Below are 21,166 nucleotides of genomic sequence, written 5' to 3'. Positions count from 1 at the left end.
CCACTGTTTGTCTGTGGGTGTTTGTATCTGTCTGAGTCAGCTGCTGGGTGGAGGTTAGAAACACATCAGCATCATGAAGCATTTGCCTAGTCTCACTCTGGCGCCAACTTCAGCATGGATGAAAGGATCTCTATGGACCATCTCCTTTGTCCTTATTAGAAACATTCAAGGTACACAATGTATTTCTTCAGCATCGTAATTTTAAGGTTGAGAGCAGAGATGGGGTTTTGTTTGCTTTTGCTTTTTGTCTTGTTAATGGGAAGAATTATGAGTCCTGGGTAGCACAGGCAGTTAATGGTAAGTTGGAACTGTAGGCTCCCTCCTACAAAGCTTTTTTGACATGCAATGCTAAGGCTGCCCAGTATTGCTGATATACATATATCATTATGTTAAGCCACACTACATTTATGATGTTTGACAAGTTTTAATTTTATATGGTTCACTTGATAATATGTACATTTATCTGTCTCCAAGACTACTTTGTAGGCATGGGAAACAACTCTGAACAGGTGGGTTATTTTGCACAGAAGTGTCAACAGATCTGCTAGTCCTTTTTCAACTTGAAAACTGAGGACAGGTGCTTCTGGAAAATCTACACATATTTGTCAAATCACATGAAACTTAATTTCCTAGCCATTTATTTCTGTCATAAACTGTGGCTATCAAAGAGTAAATTGATACTAAAATGATAATTTTATGAGCATGACTTCAGTTGAATGTCACCAAACTGAGCGATAATAATTAGGAAATTAAGAGTGCTTGGTCCTATTTTTTACCTTCCTCCCCATCCCCCGACACACACACCTTTTTAGTAGGCTTTGACTTGTAGACAGCAGCCTTCATTCAATGTCTAATTCTAAGATGAGTGTGGTCTTTAGTAGATTAGTAATTGGAGGAATTGGTGCTCTACCTCTGTCTTTCTGTCTATTTCAGTGAGGAGATTTAATTTTAAGATTACAGTCTTACTTTGTTAAACCTCACAAATTCTCCTCAGTTAGTTGTTTTGGTTTTGTTCTTATTTTAAGTAACCCTTGGCCCAGGTACACCTTTTAAGAGAGTGTGGGGTTGTCTTTTCATGACCTTGTGGAAATGAGAGACAAGATGTGTTCCTTTGTTACCCATGCCAGCTCTACCTGGCTTTGGGAGTCGACGCCTTAAACCACTATGGCATGCCTTCCTTTTAGCTTCTACCTCCCAAATTCTCTGCATGGAAGTTGGGGATCTGAAAGATATTAGGTCACATTCTGTATGAAAGCTTACATCTTCACCAAACCCTCCATTGCAGAGCTTACTAGAGACTGCCACCTGGGGTCCCTCAAATTTAAATAACTTTCCCCCCTGGGGTTTTTATTAAGGTATTTATATTTATGACTGTTCTGCCTAACTCTACCACATGCTTGCCTGTGCTCATGGAGGTCAGGATACCCAGGTACTGACGGTACAGATGGTTGTGAGCCAACATGAGGGTTCAGGGAACTGAGCCCAAGTCATCTGTAAGAGACTCAAATGCTGTCAAATGCTGAGTGATGAGCCGGCTCCACTCCCTCCTCTGTGTTTTTATTTGTGTGTTCAGAGTTAACTGGTGGCATGGATTGTTACACCCCTCTCAAAGAGAGTATTTTTTGTTGCAGTTTTTGTTTTTGTGTTTTGAGACAGGGTACCTCTGTGTAGCCCTGGCTGTCTGGAAACTCTCTGTGGACTAAGCTGGCTTCAAACTCAGAAATCTGCCTGCCTCTGCCTCCTGAAGGCTGGGATTAAAGGTGTGTGCCATCATCACCTGCTATAATTTTATGTATGCTCATAAAATTATTGATTAAAAATACAGTTTAAAGAAATATTAGACTTGGAGAGATGATACGGTTGTCAAGAGTGCTTGCTACTCTTCCAGAGGACCAGAATTTGGCTTTCAGGACTCATCTTAGCAGACCACAGCCATCTATAAATTCCAGCTCCAGGGGATTCTGTCCCCTCCTCTTCTAGAGCAACCACACAAAGAAGCACAGCACATACATGTAGAGACACACATACACACAGATTTTTTTTAAAAATGTTAAAGTCTCTTAAAATACTATTAAACCTTCCTTAAAGAAATAACAAATTGTATTTATTTACATTCATTCATGTAAATGTAGATATAGCTTAGTTGCTAGAGAGGTTAGCTTGTATGCTTATATCTCTAGGTGGGATTCCACCTAGCATAAAGAGAGTGGCAGTTCATGCCCCAGGAAGCAGAGACAGTAGACCAGCCTAGCCTGGGTACCTGAAACCACACCATGCATCTATTATCCCACAACATGGGCACCAATAAAATCATACTACAGGAAAGTTGATTCAAACAAGAGAGAAAGGTAATTATAGTTCAAAGGAAAAGCTTGATGGAAACACATTCTTTGTATATATACCGCCCTACTGATTATCAAATATGCTTTCTAAATCTAGATTAGACACAAAGCACTCGAATTTTTTCATATTGGGACATACCCCTTAAAGTTTCATTTAAGACAATGTCAAAAATCACTTGCTTTTAGACATAAATCTGTAGAAGGATATTATCACTACTCTCATTTCTTCCACCCATTGATTTCTTTTTCATTTTCATGTTTAATTACTTGTTTGTAATTTTTTAAGTCTCTATTTTATGCGTGAGTACCGTATTCATACCATTTATATACCACAACTCCCTTAAACTCCTTCCATGACTCCCACTCTCTCAAATTGTTCATGACTTCTTCAGTAGTTATTGTTACATATATAGAGATACAAACTACTAAGTCCATTTAGTGTTGTTCATACATATACTCTTTTAGGGCATATCCCTGTAGGAAATGGATTTTCCCTCTTTGAGCAGCCATTGATTGACTGTGGCTCTCTATCTAAATGTGGAGCGCTGTGATATTTCCTATCCACATTGACATGTCAACAGGTGCTGTCATTAAGCCACCTTACTGTTGTTTAAGTAACAATATTATTGAGACTTTTATGGTACAGCTTCCTTGTAATGTCTAGAAGGTACCGTCTTGCAGCAAGTGTCCTGATCCATCGCTCTTACAGTCTTTCTGTGCCCTCTTCTGCAGTGTTCTCTGAGCCTTAGGTGTGGAGGTTGTGTTGAATCAATTAGGGTTGGGCACCCCATAGTCATCTGTTCTCTGCATTTAGACCCGTTTTAGTCCTCTACAATAGTCTCTTCTACTACGAAAAAAAGCTTCCCTCATAAGGAGTGAGTGCTACACTTTATCTTGGGTTTGAGGATATCCAGAAATTATATTGTTTGAGGAAAATGGCGGTAGTAGGTTTTATTCTTAGGTTTGTGATCTTTCCAGACATCAAGTAGTAGGCTAGGTTTATAGGACCAATTATGAATTTCTTCCTAGTGAACAGAATATAAGTCTAATTAAACAACTGTTGGGTACTTCCAGATAAAACCACCACTATTGCACCAATGGAGATAGCATACCTGGCCAATCATTGTAGTTTTCAATTACATAGTTGTAGGCTTTTCAACTAGGTAGGATTATCAACTTTTTCTTGATTGGCAACTTGCACAGCACCTTTATATAGGAGAGCCAGTTCTCAGGGAAGATTCATCCAAGTTCTGTGTCTAATGTATGTGTTGTCTTCAGCAATAGCGTCTTAACCTTCAAGTTTTGAAAGACAACTCAGGAAAATGGTAGTAGTCTATATTGTTTTGGGAGACTCTTAGAACCCATATGAACATAACTCCAAGTGAGGTTTCCTATGCCTGGCACTAGCTTTTGGTAGGTAGTCTATGGCTCTTGAGAATCATTTTCACCTGGTGTGATATAACTCCATTGAGTGTGTGTGTGTGTGTGTATGTGTGTGTTAGATGTCTTAGGTAGGTTTATAAGAGAATATGCTTTATAAGACTTTTAAGAAAAATACTGACTTTGTGTCATCCTTGCTCAGGGGCTTATACATATCTTCTCTGCATTATTCCAACTTTGTATTCCTTAGTATAAGGGCTATCAAAGCAAGCACTTGATGTACTTAATTAACTTTTGTTTATGCTTATATCTTTTAAGATATGTGGTTAAAAATAAGCCTTAAAAAGTATTTTTTTATTTTGAAGGTTAATTGAATTGACTAGTTAGAATTTAGTAATTATATCAAATTTAAATATACATATCTGGGATTAGGTGCATAGTTGAAAAGTGCTCATTTTGTAAGTATAAAGACCTAAGTTTAGACCTACAACCCACATTAAAAAAAAAAGTAGATGTTATAGGGTGTTCTTGTAATCTCTTTGCTAGGGAGGAGTCTAGATGAATGGGGGCTCCCTGGTTAGCTAGTCTAGCTGAGCCAGCATACTTTAAGCCAAGGAGAGATCCTGCCTCAAAAACCAGGGTAGATGGCATCTAAGGAATGACACCTAAGGCTGGCCACTTTGGTTTATATATGGCACATGCACACATGTATAAAAAATATTCCATATACTGAATCATACACATATAAACAAACCCAAATGAAAATAAAACACACATTTTTATTCAGAAATAGAGTATCCACTTCATGCCTCACTTGTAATTGCATAGTAATGGGGCCGAAACTTGGAGGAACTGAGGTGTCTAGAAGCAAAGGTAGACCGTTATTGAGAGTGATTTCCCCCAGAGGGCACCAGTGAAACAGTGTTCACTTGAACAAGGATTTGTCCCCACCCGCCATGACACCCCTATAGTCAACCCTACCATTCAGTTTAAGAGGTGCCACGTGGTGCTCTCTGCCCTCCTTGTACAGAAGTGCCCCCGTACCCTTTTAAAGAGAGACAGAGACAGAGACCTTTGAAGCCTGGGAGGATCTTGGCAGTAATGGATTTTTATCTTCTGTGGGACTCCCACTTAATCCAATTCAGCATTTGCCTATGTTAAAAAAAAAAAATGACCGATTCAAATTCAAATGTAATGACAATGAAGTGCTTCTATTCAGTACAGCCACCTCTGTTTTAATCCCCACTAGCTCCTTTGCATCAAAACCATGCGGCTTTCATTTTCTCTTCTGTAACATCATAACTAGCTAGATAGAGATAGATACGTCTTTGCTAACTTCTAGAAGTGAAATACAGCATGTTCTAGCTTTCCAGATTCTTCTTTTTTTTTTTTTCTTTTTAATGCTTTTAGAGATTTGGATGTGAATTCTTGGGGCTGGAAAAAAAAAGTATTCATTTTGAAACATGCAAATGTGTCTCTCCATCACCTAGGAAACTATTATGGGACACCCAAACCTCCCAGCCAGCCAGTCAGTGGGAAAGTGATCACGACGGATGCCTTGCACAGCCTGCGGTCTGGCTCCAAGCAGTCGACCCCTAAGCGAACAAAGTCCTACAATGATATGCAAAATGCTGGCATAGTCCACGCGGAGAATGAGGAGGAGGAGGATGTTCCTGAAATGAACAGTAGCTTTACAGGTAAGGAGAGATGCATCCCCTCTGGATGGTTCTGCCTCAGTGGTGGGAGGAGGCTTTACAGAATGTTTCCGACCAGTGTTCAGAGTTGTCTAGATTCAGACACTAACCACGCGGTGCTGGGGAAGGGAGAGTCCTTCCTTAGTCTACGTACCATGCTTGTTCATGAGAGTCCTTGAACTTCACTCAAGCAATCTTTAGTGCACTAGGAGTAACTATTTGAAATTTCAACCTGGCTTCTTTCTCTTCACAATACTACAGTATGTTGAAAATATTTTGTATTTTGTTTCTTGATTTTTTTTCTGGGGGTGGGGGGGTGGCGGGAATCATGAGACATGATTATAGTTACTTAGTATGAATGGAAACATGAAAATTGTTTTTTATCATGTTACTGTCATTTGAGGTTATACAGGTAAGCTACCAGCATCCTGTTCTTACTTAGGTAAAGCTATAGTGGAACTATCCCAGGTCTTCAGTTAACTTGTACAAAATTTACTGTATATCCTTCAGCAGGAATGATGAGGAAATCAATAGATAAGATTTTAAAGTGCATGTGCATGCTGTATTACATTCTTGGATTACTGCGATACTATATATTATGAAGGGATGGTTAAGGACAAAGCCTTAGGTCAGTATAGGACCGACAGACTGGGATGTATGTTCTTGGTTAGTGTAGCATATTTTTTACAGTATATGTTTGATCTGTATACCATAGCTCAACATGTAATAACAATATAAATGGCTCTGCTGTTCAAATTTACACCATGACACACACACCCAGTCAATAGCATATATGAAGTCGCTCGTGTGTTATGTGACTTAGATGTCTATCTTGTTTCTCCATTTTTTTCTCATAGTTTTCCTTTACTGTCTGAGAATTGTAGCTATGGATGGGTTATCCATTTTCAGCATATTAGGCTGTCTTCTTGACGTATCACTAGGCTTTTGTCATTATCTAGTTAGACCTAGCCACAGTGAGTGAAGGGATTGGTTGGTCAGTATGCCCACCTCCTGCCTCCATCACCACAATCCAATAGGATATTCAGGGGAAAAAGTTGTCATAGTTGAACACTGTCTGTTGAGATTCTTATAGGTTTTGCCAGTCATTCAATTAAAAAACCCGAGGTGGCAATGGAAGTTTTGTGTTATTGCAGTAGTGTGGCTCAAGGTTTTTGCAAGAAGTTTTGGGTAAATGAAAAGCTGTTAGGTATTATGGCTTGATTTGTGGTAGTGTACAAACATTATGCATAGCCTCATTTGTGTGTAAAATAGCTAGTATTAGACCACTTATAGCTTTCTATGAGAATATGATTCTATGAAAACTTCATTTTTCTTTCATTTAAAATTGATAGTTTAGTTGTAATATCTAGAAGATATTTGCCATTCTTATGCATACTTTTATTAAAATCGATTGATTAATTTAATATTCCTGTTCCTTGAGAGTATCCCATGCCTTTATAATGGTCTTCTCCAAAATGAAAATAGATTATGCACAAATGTTATCATCTCCTTTAAAAAATCTAATATTTTAATGTCTTGGTGGTTCAGAAGCTAAGGATAGCAAACCATCATCTACTCACAGCAAAGAGGAGGTCCACAAAGCAGATCTAGCAGGCCAGAGTCAATGAAGCACCTCTGTCAGTACAGGGATCATCCTGAGGAATGGACACCAGGAGTAGATGGCAGGAGTAGTCCCTAGGGATGACTCAGGAGTAGTCTGTCAAGTAGACTACAGGAGTGATCGTCAGTAGACCACAGGAGTATTCCCCAAGAGTAGACTCCAAGAGGAGATCCCTGGAGTTCGCTCCAGTGTCGGGTCCCAGGAGTGGTCTCCAGGAGTAGATCCCAGGAGTGGTTCCCAAGACTAGTTCTTAAGAGAAAACCTGAGGAGTTGACCCTAGGAATAGACCTCAAGAGTAGACCCCAGGAGTAGTCCTTAGGAATAGACTCCAGAAGTATTCCCCACCCTATCCCCCAAGTAGACTCTCAGAATGGTCTTCAGTTTCCAACAGGAGTATTCCCCAAGAGTAGACTCCAAGCATAGATCCCTAGATTGGCCCCAGGAGTGGTCCCCAGATTGGTTCCCATGAGTATACCTGTTCCTTTACCTGTCCTCTGTGTACATATTAATGGAAATTCTTGGTAGAAGGCAAAATCAAACTCGTGGTAGTAGCTGCAGTTATTGGTGGGTTTCCTGTTTTACCTACTATATATAACTGCCTAGTGGTAGAAGCCAAGTCTCAAAGTCTGATTTCTTTATCATTCTCAATTGAAATCCTAGCATCTAAGGACAGCATTTGTTTCCAGGTCATCATTGACAAAATTAGTCTTACCACCAATTTATACACTGATAAGGAAGCCAAATGTTAGCTGTATAAACTCCTGCCTTAATACCAAGAAGGCAAATAGCACAAAGCACATGCCCAGCATACAAGTTCTGGGCCTGACTCCAAACAATGATCTGGGGATTGGGAGGTGGGAGGGTGTGGAGAAAGAGAATAGAGAAAAGAAAGAAGGGGAGGGTTGCTTGATGCGTCTGTGTGATAACCTCAGCAGGTAAGGAATATATTAAACAAATGCTAATTTATAACACTGATGCTCTGTCATGCACTAACTCACACTGATGCTTTCAAATAGTTAACACTACCTCTTCTATGATGTGTGAGTTAAAGGAGTTGCTCCAAATAATTTTGCCCTGTCTAGCTCTTTAACTTGCAATCCACCAGCTCTGAGCTAACAGCTCCTTGAACAACAGTGACGGAATAAGGTCCTAGCTCTTCTTTAGACTGGCTTTGTTAAAGTTATGACAGTCCTATCCAAATGTAGAAATGTGTGCATACTCACCAGGACATTAAAAAAGAATCTGACATTGCTGCTACCTTTTGCTTGGGTCATTTGAAGATCCCAATTGTACCCCATAATGATGCCCATGTAACATTCAGTGTCTATAGTGGGACCCCAGAGAGAATAATGGCCACATGCATCCTGTGGGCATAGCCTGGGCCTTCTTTCTGATGTGCTGATAGCAGACACTCAGCAATGAGCAGATACTAATCAGAGGACTGGTGGTCGAAAGCTGGGTAGTGGGACAGTCTTCAACAAATGGTTCCTGAATTCCAGAGCTAAGAGGAGCCACTCAGGGTAAATACTTCTAATGTGATAGAATTATACTGTTGGCCAATGTACACTATTGTTGAGAAAACCAAAAACATTAAGAAAACAATTTTGGAACTGGAGGGACAGATCAGTGAGTAAGTCTTGGCTGCTCAAGATTGAGGAGCTAAGTTCAAATCCCTGGTAGGAGTAAAATTAAGACTTTAAACAACTCACCCACTACCTTATTTTATGTCCATAAATTCTTTGGAGAACTGTCTGAAAACAAGGTTCTTGTATGAACTAAGTCTTTTTCAATTTGGTGGTTTTTTGTTTGTTTGGTTTTTGGTTTTTTTTTTTTTTTTAAGAGTTCCTTTAAATATATACCTCAATCCTGTTGTTTGTAGCAAGGAGCCACATTAGTATTTAGTAATAGGTCTGGCAGGGGGTTGGGGTCACATTTCTGCATGGGAAGTTCAACCTCGAGAAGAACATCAGAAATTAGTGTCTGTTGACTTCTGCGGAGTTAAGGATGAATCTTTTCATTCCTACTAATTACTCATTTTATATTGATATCTACTCATTTCAGGATGACTTCTAGTTTTGTTTGATTTCTTTTCTGTTCTAGATTTCTGTTAATCTGTACTTTTAAGATACAAGTTGTAAAACTTAATTTGTATTGGTTTGAGAATAAAGTGATTTTGAGGAATTGAGCAGTTGAGTAGCCTGGGGGACGGCCTTGGTTTCAGACATGAATCTTAGGCAACGTTCACCACCTTTCCTCTCTACCTTTCTCTGTGTGGTCTTACTAAGACATATGGCCCCTGGCGTATCAAGTGTAAATACCTGTCTACCTGAGTACAGCATCAACAAACTGCCAGTTGCTCCACCAGAATTTGCACGCCTGATGTACTGCTTAGTTTTATATCCACTTGACACAAGCTTGTCATTGAAGAAGAGGAACTCTTAAGCTAAGAAAATGTCTCCAGTAAGATTTGCTTGTAGGCAAGTCTGTAGTGCGTTTTCTTGATTGATGTGTGAGGGCCAGCTCTCTGGGGGCAAGGCCACTCCTGGGCAGGTGATTCTGGGTCATATTTTTTAAAAAGCAGGCTGAATAAGCCATGGAGAATAAGCCAGTAAGCAGCATTCCTCCATGTCCTCTGCCAGCTCCTGTATCCAGATTTCTACCTTGAGTTCCTGGTCTGACTTCTCTCACTGATAGATTACCATAGAAAGCACAAATCAGTCTTTTTCCTCCCCAAGTTGCTTTTGGTTTTGGTGGTTTATGACAGCAATAGAAATGTAATTTAAGACATCTGACCTTCATGCTTAGCCTTGCAACATTTACCTGTGCCTGAAGCAATGGAAAAGGCAAAAATGAGAGAATCTTCCTAAATCCAAGGGTGTGACTGGGAACCACAAATGAGTTTGTCTGTTTCTATTTGGACCACCTAGACCTAGAACGGCCTCCGAATGATGGCACCAAAGTAAGAGGGGAGTGAGGGAGAAAGATGTTGATCAGAGAAGTCCTATAGACGGCCTAGTTAGTGGTGCTGGGTTCTGGTAGAATTGCTCATCTTGTAGGCTTGGCCTTCAGCCATCCACCTTTTGGAGAACTTTCTTTCTCGGGTGTTGACTTTACCAGCTGCTCATCAGACAGCTCAGGAATCTATGTTTTATCTCCTTTTTTCAGACTTTCTCTTCTAGACTCAGAAATGTCTACAGGGGAATGACGTGGAAGACAGAAAACGACTGTGTCCTGATTATTATATGTCGAAGCCCCATGGAGTTTGACATTTAATCTCACCATCCTCTATAAAAAGTCAGCAGGAATGTCAACAGTGCTGTTTATGGGAGTTTGGATGGCATCATCCTTGATGTTTCTGGTTAATACAGAGAGGCAAGGGAGACACATTCACTTAGAACCTTCCTTTAAGATCCACCCACATGATAACCATTCTGGGGTAACTGTCTTGATTTTCACAAGAACAGTCTCTTTAGTTTCCCAGAGGAGTCTCAGTTCTGACTCACTGTATGCCACTGAGTCTTCATATTCTAAACTTTTATATTCTTTCCAGCTTAATTTGTCAGTATTTGATCTTTCCTGGTATCTATCAGAAGTCTTCTGATAACTTAACACAAAGATGCCACAGTGTCTGTGTGTTCAGTTTGATCACCCCTGCCCGCCCCCCTCCCCAAATAGGAAGCCGAATAAATTCGTGGAATGAGAGTTCAGCTCAGTTTGAGGACATCTTGGAACAGAACCTTAATGGTTCCAGTTGATAAACTGTTTTTTTCTTTGATATCTTCAAGATATTTTAAGTTTTACTGTTTTTGTTTTGTTTGGGTGGATCCTGTTGTCCTAGCTATTGAATGGAAGCCCCAGTGTGTAACAGGCAAACGCTCTGCTACTCAGCTCTGTCGCCAGTCATGCTAGTCACTTTGATTCCTTCTCTTTACCCCAGTGAAACAGAAGCCATAGTTGATAATGAGAAGTTAGGAAAAGATAAGGTCTATTTAAAAAAATGTAGGTGCTGGATTTGTGGGTGGTGGTGGTTGTTGATGTTGTTGTTGCTCTCTTCCTCATCATCATTCTCCTCCTCTTGAAATGATCAAGTGATTTCTCTCTTTGAGTCTATTAATGGTGACATGTTACACCTACTGATTAAATCATCTCTCAACCATCTCTGGAATAAAGCCAACTTGAGCAGGATGAAAGATTTTTCTTTTTTTTTTTTGACGGGTTCCGGCATTTGGTTTGCAAGTGTTTTATTGAGAGTTTTTGCTACTCTGTCCATCAGAGATACACAGTACAGGAATTTCACAATTATTAAATGCCTACCTATAGGCATCTGTAACACCCTCACCGAGGCTCAGAAAACATTGCAGAGGAAGGGACGAAAGAATGTTAAGAGCTGAAAAAGCTGGAGAGTAGCGTGGAACCCTAACAACGAGGCATGACGTCACTGGGCAGTCTTCATCACAGTAGCCCTGATCACATGCTCATGGTCTCTGTAAGACTGAACTTGTCAGTGGGCTGTTATGAAAGAGGAAGTGGCTCACAGGACCCCACATCCAGAAATGCTTTATACATAAGTACTGGCTGATTAGAGGAGACAGAGGCACTTTCTTCAGTGACATAGCCATTTGCAGTGCATGCATAAGTTTCTGTAAGCAGGGCAAATGAGAAACTCATGGGTCACTAGAAGGTGCAAAGAGTAAAATAGAAGGCGGGCTAAATGCGAAGAGAAGATGAGAGGGTATAAAATAGGGTAATGAGTTAAAGTGATCCAAATATATTATACACATGTGTGGAGGTGACATAATGTGGGCCATTATTATGCATAATTAATATCTGTTAGTAGAATCTAGGATCACAAATGAGTGTGGGGAGAGAACATAAATGTATTCTCTGCATTCCCCAGGCGTGTGGTGTGCTATTGAACCGTTCTGTGCTTGTTTTTCTCTCTCCCTGTGCCTGACACAGCCGACTCTGGAGACCAGGACGAGCACACTCTCCAAGAAGCGACGCTCCCGCCTGTGAATAGTAGCATCCTCGCTGCTCCCATCACGGACCCTTCTCAGAAGTTCCCTCAGTACCTACCTCTTTCTGCAGAGGATAATTTAGGTCCTCTACCTGAAAACTGGGAGATGGCCTATACTGAAAATGGAGAAGTCTATTTTATAGAGTAAAGTATACCATTTTCTCTACCTGATAATCCCCTTCTTCCCCTCCTCCTGCTCCTGCTCTGCCTATCAGTTAAGCCTGAGGGTACTGATCCTGCACCAACGTTATTCTTCTCTAAGATTAAACAGGCTTCTCATAAAAAACAGTTTTCATCCATATCATTCTTAATTATTCAGTGCGAAAGATTTTAGGAAGCATAAGATCTATAATTCCTTGAAGGGGTGAGACAGCTGAATCTTGCTATATAATTATAATAAATAACTATTCTATTTAGCCATTAAAATGATAAATTGTTGGCATGTTTTTCTGAACAGTCTTTAGTTTTCTTACTCCTTAGTTTTCAGTCTTCTTTATATATTCTGGACATATTTTATTGTAATTGCGATTTTTTTTCTCCAGTGTGACTCTTCATTGCTTTTCAAAGTCCAGGTGCTTTTAATGTGACTGATGTGGACTGCATTTTTGTCCTTTGTGTTTTATGCCACTGTGGTAGCAGGAATCTGGTTTATATGACAAGCACTATCTTTTATAGGTCACAGATGGATGGGTGGTCAATTATTCTGTTAGAGCAGTAATATAATGTTCTAATTGTATTCCCAGTACATAAACAAAATATAGATAAATGTATTATTCTCACATAAATGACCTACTATTAAATGAATCAGCAAGAGGAAGCATTGCCAAAGAATATAGACAGCACTTCAACTTTCTAAAATGCATGCATGCATCTAAGTGAAGGGTTTGTGTTCTAACCGTATTATAAATTTCTGTGGGTTTTAAAATTTCATAGGTATCATATATTTTGTTATTTGAAAAGGGCAATAAAAATTTAAATTTTTTTATTTTCCTAAATTTTCCTAAACATATAGGCATGAGGAAGAAAGCTAGAGGCTCAGAACAGTCACTTTCAAAACCCACCTAGAAAGAAGTTTGTGAGGCATGAGGGGGAAGCTCTAGTATTCTCCACCAGAGGCAGAGACACCCATGGCTCTGGCCTATTTCTTTTAATGGTGGATGTTATTAAACACAGCAATGTGGGCGGCACAGTGGTCAGTGCTTTGTTTTCTTCTGTTCTAAGCTGTGTGACCTGGCAACTTTGCTTCCCCTGTATCCATATCTGTAAAAGGTTATGATGGATGGTACGGCACCCACATGTTCTAAGGGTTGGAGAGAGTGCTGTCTGTGTAAAGTGCCTGGATTGGTAATATTTACGATCACTGCTTCAGTTCTTACTACATTCATTATGCAGATGAATTTCAGCAGTGCTCAAAGAAAACTGGATTTCACATTTCAGTTCAAATGTTCATAGTTAGATTTCATAGCAAATTGCCTTCGAAACTTTGTCCATTAAGTAGAATTATGCCAAACAAAGGAATATATAATAGAGATGTTCCCAGTACCAAAGAATATGTGAAATACACATTCCTGGAAAATAATTTGCCAATAATTTTGCCAAGGACTGAATTGCTAAGTTTTAGAAAAAGAAGTTTAATATACTAACAGTGAATGAAAAGCCAGCTCCATACTACAGTTGGCTGAAGCACACACACTGTCTCCTCTGTAAGTTAACATAGCTTTTAGCTTTATTGCCCTACTCTCAAAAATTGTGGCCTTGACACTTTTCTTTTAATAGCTTTTTGGCTATTATTTCAGTAGGTATTAGCTGTATACTCTATTTGAGGTTAGAGATATGTTTTAGTGGTAGAGCTCTCCTGCCTTGTATATAAGACTAGATTTGATCCCCAGCACATGCATACATATATACATACATACATACATACATGTTCACTTATATGTATAAGCATTCATACATACTTGTAATTATGTTAGCCTAAATTTTACACACATACACACACACACACACACACACACACACCTAAACTTTCAACAGCATTTTCACTCTGAAATGAATGTAGAGTATCTTGCATTGAATAACAAGTTAAATTAGATATGAATCTAATATATGTGTGCTTTATAGATTTAGAAAAATATAAAATACTAGACTGGTTTTGCAGTTTGGGGAAAATCTGAACTACTATAAAGACGACCATTAAAGACAAAACATAGACCTAGAAACCTTGTGCATTGTGTAGCAAAGTGGAGTGGAGGACTGAGAGGAGCCAGTGGAGCAAGCTGTCTCAAGCCAGCCATCAAAGGGACATGGAGCTTTCTTTTCAATTCATTTATCTCAGGCTTTCAGCAAAAGAAACTGGCAACCCAGAAACACTAGCAGAGAGGGAAACAGATGGTCCTAATGAAAGCCTGCTTTCTCTAGCTCAATGACTAAGGAAGGAGGGAATCGTACAAGTCAGACAGCTTTTGGTGAGCAGCTCCTGTATCCGAGAAAGAAACAGAGCACACCAGGGTCCTCCCCTTACCCCCATCAGCCAGGGTCACGAGGGAACCTAGATGTGACCCCTTAATAGTCTGATGGGAGCCAAACCTGCCTGCCAGGGTACTCTAAGAAAGACTTGCCTTAATGATGGTAACAATGCTGCCTGCCCCTCCCCCATATAAATACTTTAGGACTGTTAGAGGAGAGTGTGGGCCTCCTTTCGACCTGGGGAGGAACAAGCTGCGGTGTGCTTCCCAGAGTGTTGTCCAGAGAGGCTTAGAGGAGAGTCAAGATTTTCATCATTGTCCTGTGCTAGATGCCACAGGTGAAGTCCCTGCTTTGGAGCAATAGTGAGATTCTGTTATCCATTCCAGCTTCATCAGTATCAGGCAAGGCCTGGTAAGTAGCTGGAATGAACCTCTCCAAATGTAGGTGTGGGGCAGAATAACTAGGATATCCTTCCCTATCTAGTGTCCTTGAAAGTGACAGAAGGCCCACCAACAACCAACTGTTCCTCTCTGGAGCAGTTACAAGGAAAGCCAGATAAAGGTTTAAGTGAAGTTTATAGTTTTGTAATATAATACTTTGAATATCCAAGTTTATAAACCAGTCACTTTGTAGCTGGATCTGGGATGTCAAAAGCCTATAGTCCACCCATTTATTTGGCTGGGATAACAAGATTTCAAAGACCTCCCTTAGCAACATATTTAATATGCAAAATAATAAGGGTTTTGGGTTATAGCTCAGTGTTAAGACATTTGCCTCATATGTTTTAGGACCTACATTTAATCCCCAGTACCACAAATAATGATTGATTGTTTCATAGACCGACAAGACAGATTTCTTGTTGAAAGAGCCAGAAAGATCTCAAGTTGAGTGAACAGAAAAATGGCAGAGGTGTTAAAAACACACATTATAGTTAGGTATGGGAGCGCACACCCGGAGTCTCAACACTGGGAAGGCTGAAGCAGAAGGATGGAGAATCTAGGGCCACCTTGAGCAACATTTAGGGATTGGGTTTCATGACTGAATGAATGAGTACATACATACTTAATAGTCATTATCAAATACTTCACTAGTTAATTATAAACATACTTGAAACAAAGAGAAAAAATGGAATGTTTCAGCCAAATAGTAGAAAATATAAAAAGGAAAACCTGGAACTTAAAACAAAATGCAACAAGTAAAAAGCCCAGTAGCTGTGTCTGACAGCACTGTCAACAGCAGAAGGAAACCAAAGGACAGGCCAGATGTGGAAAACGGAGGTTACCAGAGGTGAACAACACAAACACTTGGCAGAGAAGTTATGGAACAGACTTTCAGGAGCTTTCAGGTCAACTACAGAACATCCAAAATTGGTGATCAAAGTCTTAGGAAAAGACAGTAAGTGGACTAGGGAAAACACTGAAGAACTGATGTGTCCAAATCTCCCAAATTTATCGAGGAGAAACTACAGATTGAAGAAATTAGGTGAGCTCAGATTGGATACATTTTTTAAAAATGCACATCCAGTCATTACTTTTCTGTTGCTGTAATAAAGCACCATGGCCAAAAGCAACTATGGAAGGCTTTATTTCTGGTTACAGTTCCTGAGGGAGAACCCATCTTGACCAGGACAGAGTGGCAGCAGGTGGCCAGAGCAGGGAGCCAGCTGATTATAAAAAAAAAAAAAAACCATAGAAAGTTATCTAGAAATGATGCTAGGCACGAAACTGTCAAAACTCCCCAGGCCCCTAGGACTTTCTCCAACAAGGTTCCACATCCTAAAACTTCTGTAACCTCCCAAAACAGAGCCACCAACTGGGCAGCAAATGTCCAAATATACGAGTCTCTGGTGGCATTTCTCATTTGAACTATCATATGTAAATATTTTAATAGAAGAAATGACACCTTAGAATTTACAAATATAACAGCTGATTTACTTCTCTGTGGAAGAGACTAGAACAATGGTTCTCAACCTGTGGGTCGCAGACCCTTTAAGGGTCTACATATCAGGTATTCACACCATGACTCATAAAGAGTAGAAAAATTACAATTGTGAAGTAACAACAAACTAATATTATGTTTCGGTGTCACCACAACGTAAAGAACTGTATTAAAGGTCGCAGCAATAGGAAGGTTGAGAACCATAAGATTAGAAAGCAGGGCAAAGCCATTTGGGCCTTGAGAAAAGAGAAATAACTAACTCAGTGTCTACGTAGACTGAAAGGACCTTTAGGATGAAGGTGCTCTTAGATGAACAAAAGCTAGAAAAGGTATCAACATCAAGCCTTCCCTAAGTGAACAGCTAGAGAGGATAGTTCTGGAACGGAAGGGGGTCAGAACAGAAAAAGTCAAAGTACAAGTAAATAAGATAAACTTCTCTTTACCTCTTGATTCTTGTGAATTAACTCGGAGGATTGGAATAAAAAAGTTCAACACCTTTCCATACAAATTTAGAAAACAAACAGTAAGCTAATTATAAATAAGAGGTAAAAAAAAGAATGTAAGTGTAGGTAAGTGTAGATGGGAACACCTGCAGTTTGTGTAACACACACTTATGAAGGAAGATAGTAAATGTAATGAGATATAAAAATACACATGAAGTACTTCCTAAATGTGACAAGCTATGATATCTTAATATTTACATGTAACACCTTATATTGGCTAGTTGTGTATCAACCTGACACAAGCTAGAGTCATCAGGGAGGAGGGGCCACAGTTGAGAAAATGTCTCCATAAGATTAGGCTTTAGGCAGGAAAACCTGTAGGCCATTTCATTAGTGATTTATGGAGTGAAACCCAACTCACTGTGGGTGGCCCTCATGCCAGCCTGGTAGTCCTGGATTTTATAAGAAAGCAGGCTGAGTAACACACGGGAGCAAGCCAGTCAGCAGAACTCCTCCATGGTCTCTGTCTTAGCTCCTACCTCCAGGTTCCTGCCCTGCTTGAGTTCCTACCCTCATTACTTTTGATGATAAACTTTTATATGGAACTCTGAGCAAAGTAAGCCCTTTTCCTCCCAAAGGTCCTTTGGTCATGGTGTCTCATCACAGCAATAATAACCCTGACTAAGACATACCCAGAGCAACCTTTTCAAAAGTGAGACAAACAATTGAAAGTAGTACAGATAAAGAGCAAAGAGGTCTCAAGCCTAGTGGCCTACAGAAAAGCTGGGAAAAGAGACAGGAAGCAAGAACATGCCTAGTGATTATCAGTAACTATGAAATTAATTAAATGCAGCAAAACCTCATTTTAGATCTAACAGTTGAGGTCTGCTGAACATAAAAGGGTAGGAAAAGCATATCATAGAAATATTAATCATAAAAGAGTAAACATTATAGAATTATCTAATAAAGGAAAAAAAGAAATTTTCAGAAATAATCACCAGACTTCTTGTAAAAGAAAGAATCAATAATTCAGAACAGTAGTCTCAAAAGAAATGGTTTGGTTTTGTAAATTCTTGTGATTGAGTCTTTCTTTGTAGACATCCTGACCTCAAACTTGTTATCTTGCCTTAATCTCCTTAGTGCTCAGCTTGAGAAAAAAATCAAATTAAATGAAAATATCGCATCTCAGAGTGGATCAAAGGCCAGGGAATGACAGAGGTATGTGTAGTATTAACCACATTTAGAAAAAGAGACAGCTTTGGCCTGTACTCTTAAGCTTTTATCTCAAGATCCTAGAGAAAGAAGAATAAGTCAATCTCCAGGGAAGGGATGCCTTAACACCTTAGAACCCTGGCTTCTCGTGCAGAGGACCTAACTCCATTTCCAGCACACACATGGTGGCTCACACAGTTTGTTACTCCAATTTCAGAGGGTCTGGTGTCCTCTTGTGGCTTCCACGGGTGCCTGCATGTATGTGGTGCACATGTATATGTGAAGCCAAACACTTATACATGTAAAATAAAATAATTCTTAACAGCATCCTCCCCAACACACACACACAGCACACACACAACACACACACACACACACACATTCAGAGCAGAAGGGAGAATGAAGAACAATCAGTGCAATTGAACCCTAGAGAAAATGCATGGAATATTTAGGTCTTCAAAGGTTTAGTAAAACAGATGAGTATTTATAAGCCAAACAAAGAATGCAAGATAGAATTCCCACCATTATTAATCAAGGTGAACACTAGGTTCATGTGAGCACAGATCTACACACAGACATCTGAAAAATCCCATGAAATGAACCAGTGATTCAAGAAACAGACTGTATTTCATCTAGTATGACATGTGTCTTTTAAGGAGCCCTGCAACAATAGGAGAATGAGTTTGTAATTTTAAGCTTCTGAAAAATAAATCTTAGGGCCCCCAAGTTTTCACACAGAATTCTGTCATAGAAGAATGAGCACCATTTATACAAAATATTTTAGAAAATAGAAGTGGCAACATTACTCTGATGAGGATATAAATGAAGGCTTGCTGTGTACTCCTATAGTGCAAGCTCAAACCCTAGTACTGAGAAACAGAAACCATCAAAAACTAAAGGACATTTCAAACAAAACAATGAAAAAGAAAACTCTGTTGGAATAGTGTTTCATATTAACAGTCTAAAGAACATGGTAGTGTATACCCAATACTCCAGCTCTCAGAACAAGAGCAAGTTTGAGTTGAGATCCTGTCTTTAAAACAAAACAAAAACAAAATATGTACAGAGGAAGACAAATACACACATAGATTCAATCTTAATAATGCAAACAGGAGTTTTCCAATTTCTGTACTCTGAATAGACACATATCTTAGCTGACCCAGTACACAGCTTTCTAGAGGTGTTGCCATGGATGGTATCTAGATAAAGGAATATTGAATATAGCTATATTCTTCCTTGTAGTGACATGACGATCGGTAGTCATTTTAAATTGAACGGTTGTACCTCTTGGCTTTTGTCAAGTTGACGTGCTTGGAAATATGTAGTACTCCTCCATGGCCTCTGTATCAGTCCCTGCCTTGAGTTTCTGCCCTGACTTTCTTGGATGATAGACTGCAAGCTATAAGATGAAATATATCCTTCCTTCCCCCAGTTGCTTTTGTTCATGGTATTTTATCACAGCAACAGAAAGATAATTTAAGACATAAATTGGTACCAGAAGTGGGATATTATGGCAGACTTGACTGTTATTTAGGATTATGGAAGGACTTCAGAATGTTGAGCTAGAAAAGCAATTGAGTACTCAGAGCTCAGTAGGCTTATGGGAGCTCAAAAGATATGAATGCTGAGTTCTCTTGAGATAATGAAAGCCCTGACTTGTAAAATTTAAGAGGGTTGCTTTAAGGGTCCCGTATAGACTCTGTTGTGGTGGCCCTTTGATAATTTCAGTATACAATTTCTGGTCCTGGTTACTAGGGCTGAAGAATTGGCTGTAATTAACAAGAGACTGGCACCCCCAAATTGTAACCTTTGCTTTACTTGGGATAAGCGATGCTAGAGCTGAGAAATCAGTTGTGTTTAAAAAGAAGGCACCATCATTGAGGGTCATATGTCTAGAAGTATTTCCTCAAGATGGCCACACAGAAGCTGTGGACCAGAGAAGGCTAAGACTAAGGCCAAAACGTACCTGCCTCATGACAGCAGCTAAGCAGCATGATGTGTAAGAGCTCCCAGGTAATGGCTGGTTTTATAGGTATGAAGTGGTCATAGACAGCAGCTGATATTTGGTACTGTGAGAGGCCAGGAGAGGCCACTGGTGATGTTACAGCCTCAGTTATAGTAGAAGCCTCAGGATTTAAGGAATCAGGGAGAGAAATTGAGGTTTGGCATTGTGTGGCAGGGTCAGAATCATTGAATAAAGACTGGGAGAAGTCATCGGTAAGACTGCTACCTTGGATGGAGTGGAAACCCCAGTATTCTGGAAATCTCAGTACAATGGAACAGCCACCCCAAACAGCTGCAGTTGTGGAGGGGAGCCAGCCTGAGCCTGTGAGATGTATTATGTGTGTTCTGTATGCCAGGGCCAGAGTGGTAGAGCCGCTTAAGTCCCCGAAGCCCCGAGGAGTTTGAGTTCCAAACACTGGACAGACACTGAGTTTATGTATTTATTATGCTCGAGTTTGGCTTCGCTCTGATCTCATAGTAACTAGAGTCTAGCTCTGCCTTTTTAAAATAAGAATGTAACTTACTTTTTATTTTATGGGAGTTCACACTTGAGATAGTTTGGATATTTTAATGAGGTTTTGGATATCTTAGAGAGGCCATGAGTTCTAAAACTGACTGGGTATTTTTAAAGAGACTGATCTTTTAAAGTATTTCACTTTTTAAAGACTGTGGGACTTTTAAAAGTTGGAGTGTTCTATATTGTGATACTGATATTAATATGAGATATTGGGAATCAATAAGGAAGATTATTGATATATAAATTATGTGTTTGTGTGTCTAGAAAGGATTAGTTAGCCTTTTGGTTTGGTTTGGTTTGGTTGTTTTTCTTTTTCTTTTTTTTCCTTTTGCTTTTTGTTTGTTGGGTATTTTTGGCCAACTTGCCACAAGCCTAAACATATTTGATAAAAAGAAACTCAGTTGAGAAAATATCTCTACAAAATAGCCAAGGCTGAGGGGCCTTTTCTTGAATAATGATTGATATGGGTGAGTTCAGCCAGTGGAGGTAGTGCTGTCCCTGGGCAGCTTGTCCTGAGTTATTTAAGAAGGCT

At 39.6% G+C, this 21,166-nt stretch overlaps 1 protein-coding gene across 33 annotated transcripts in view; it reads left to right on the top strand.

The window, feature by feature from the left end:
• The window catches only part of Magi1 (membrane associated guanylate kinase, WW and PDZ domain containing 1), a 630,113-nt gene that overhangs the window by 508,582 nt on the left and 100,365 nt on the right, over positions 1-21,166 (top strand). For all 33 annotated transcript variants that reach the window (XM_031382634.1, XM_031382665.1, XM_031382643.1 and 30 more), the window contains 2 exons: positions 5,213-5,419; positions 11,997-12,198. In XM_031382634.1, the coding sequence (XP_031238494.1) occupies positions 5,213-5,419; positions 11,997-12,198 (409 nt within the window). The remainder of the gene's footprint in view (positions 1-5,212; positions 5,420-11,996; positions 12,199-21,166) is intronic.

Source organism: Mastomys coucha, unplaced genomic scaffold (assembly GCF_008632895.1).
Source record: "Mastomys coucha isolate ucsf_1 unplaced genomic scaffold, UCSF_Mcou_1 pScaffold20, whole genome shotgun sequence".
Lineage (NCBI taxonomy): Eukaryota > Metazoa > Chordata > Mammalia > Rodentia > Muridae > Mastomys > Mastomys coucha.
This window is presented reverse-complemented; position numbering and strand designations above follow the sequence as displayed.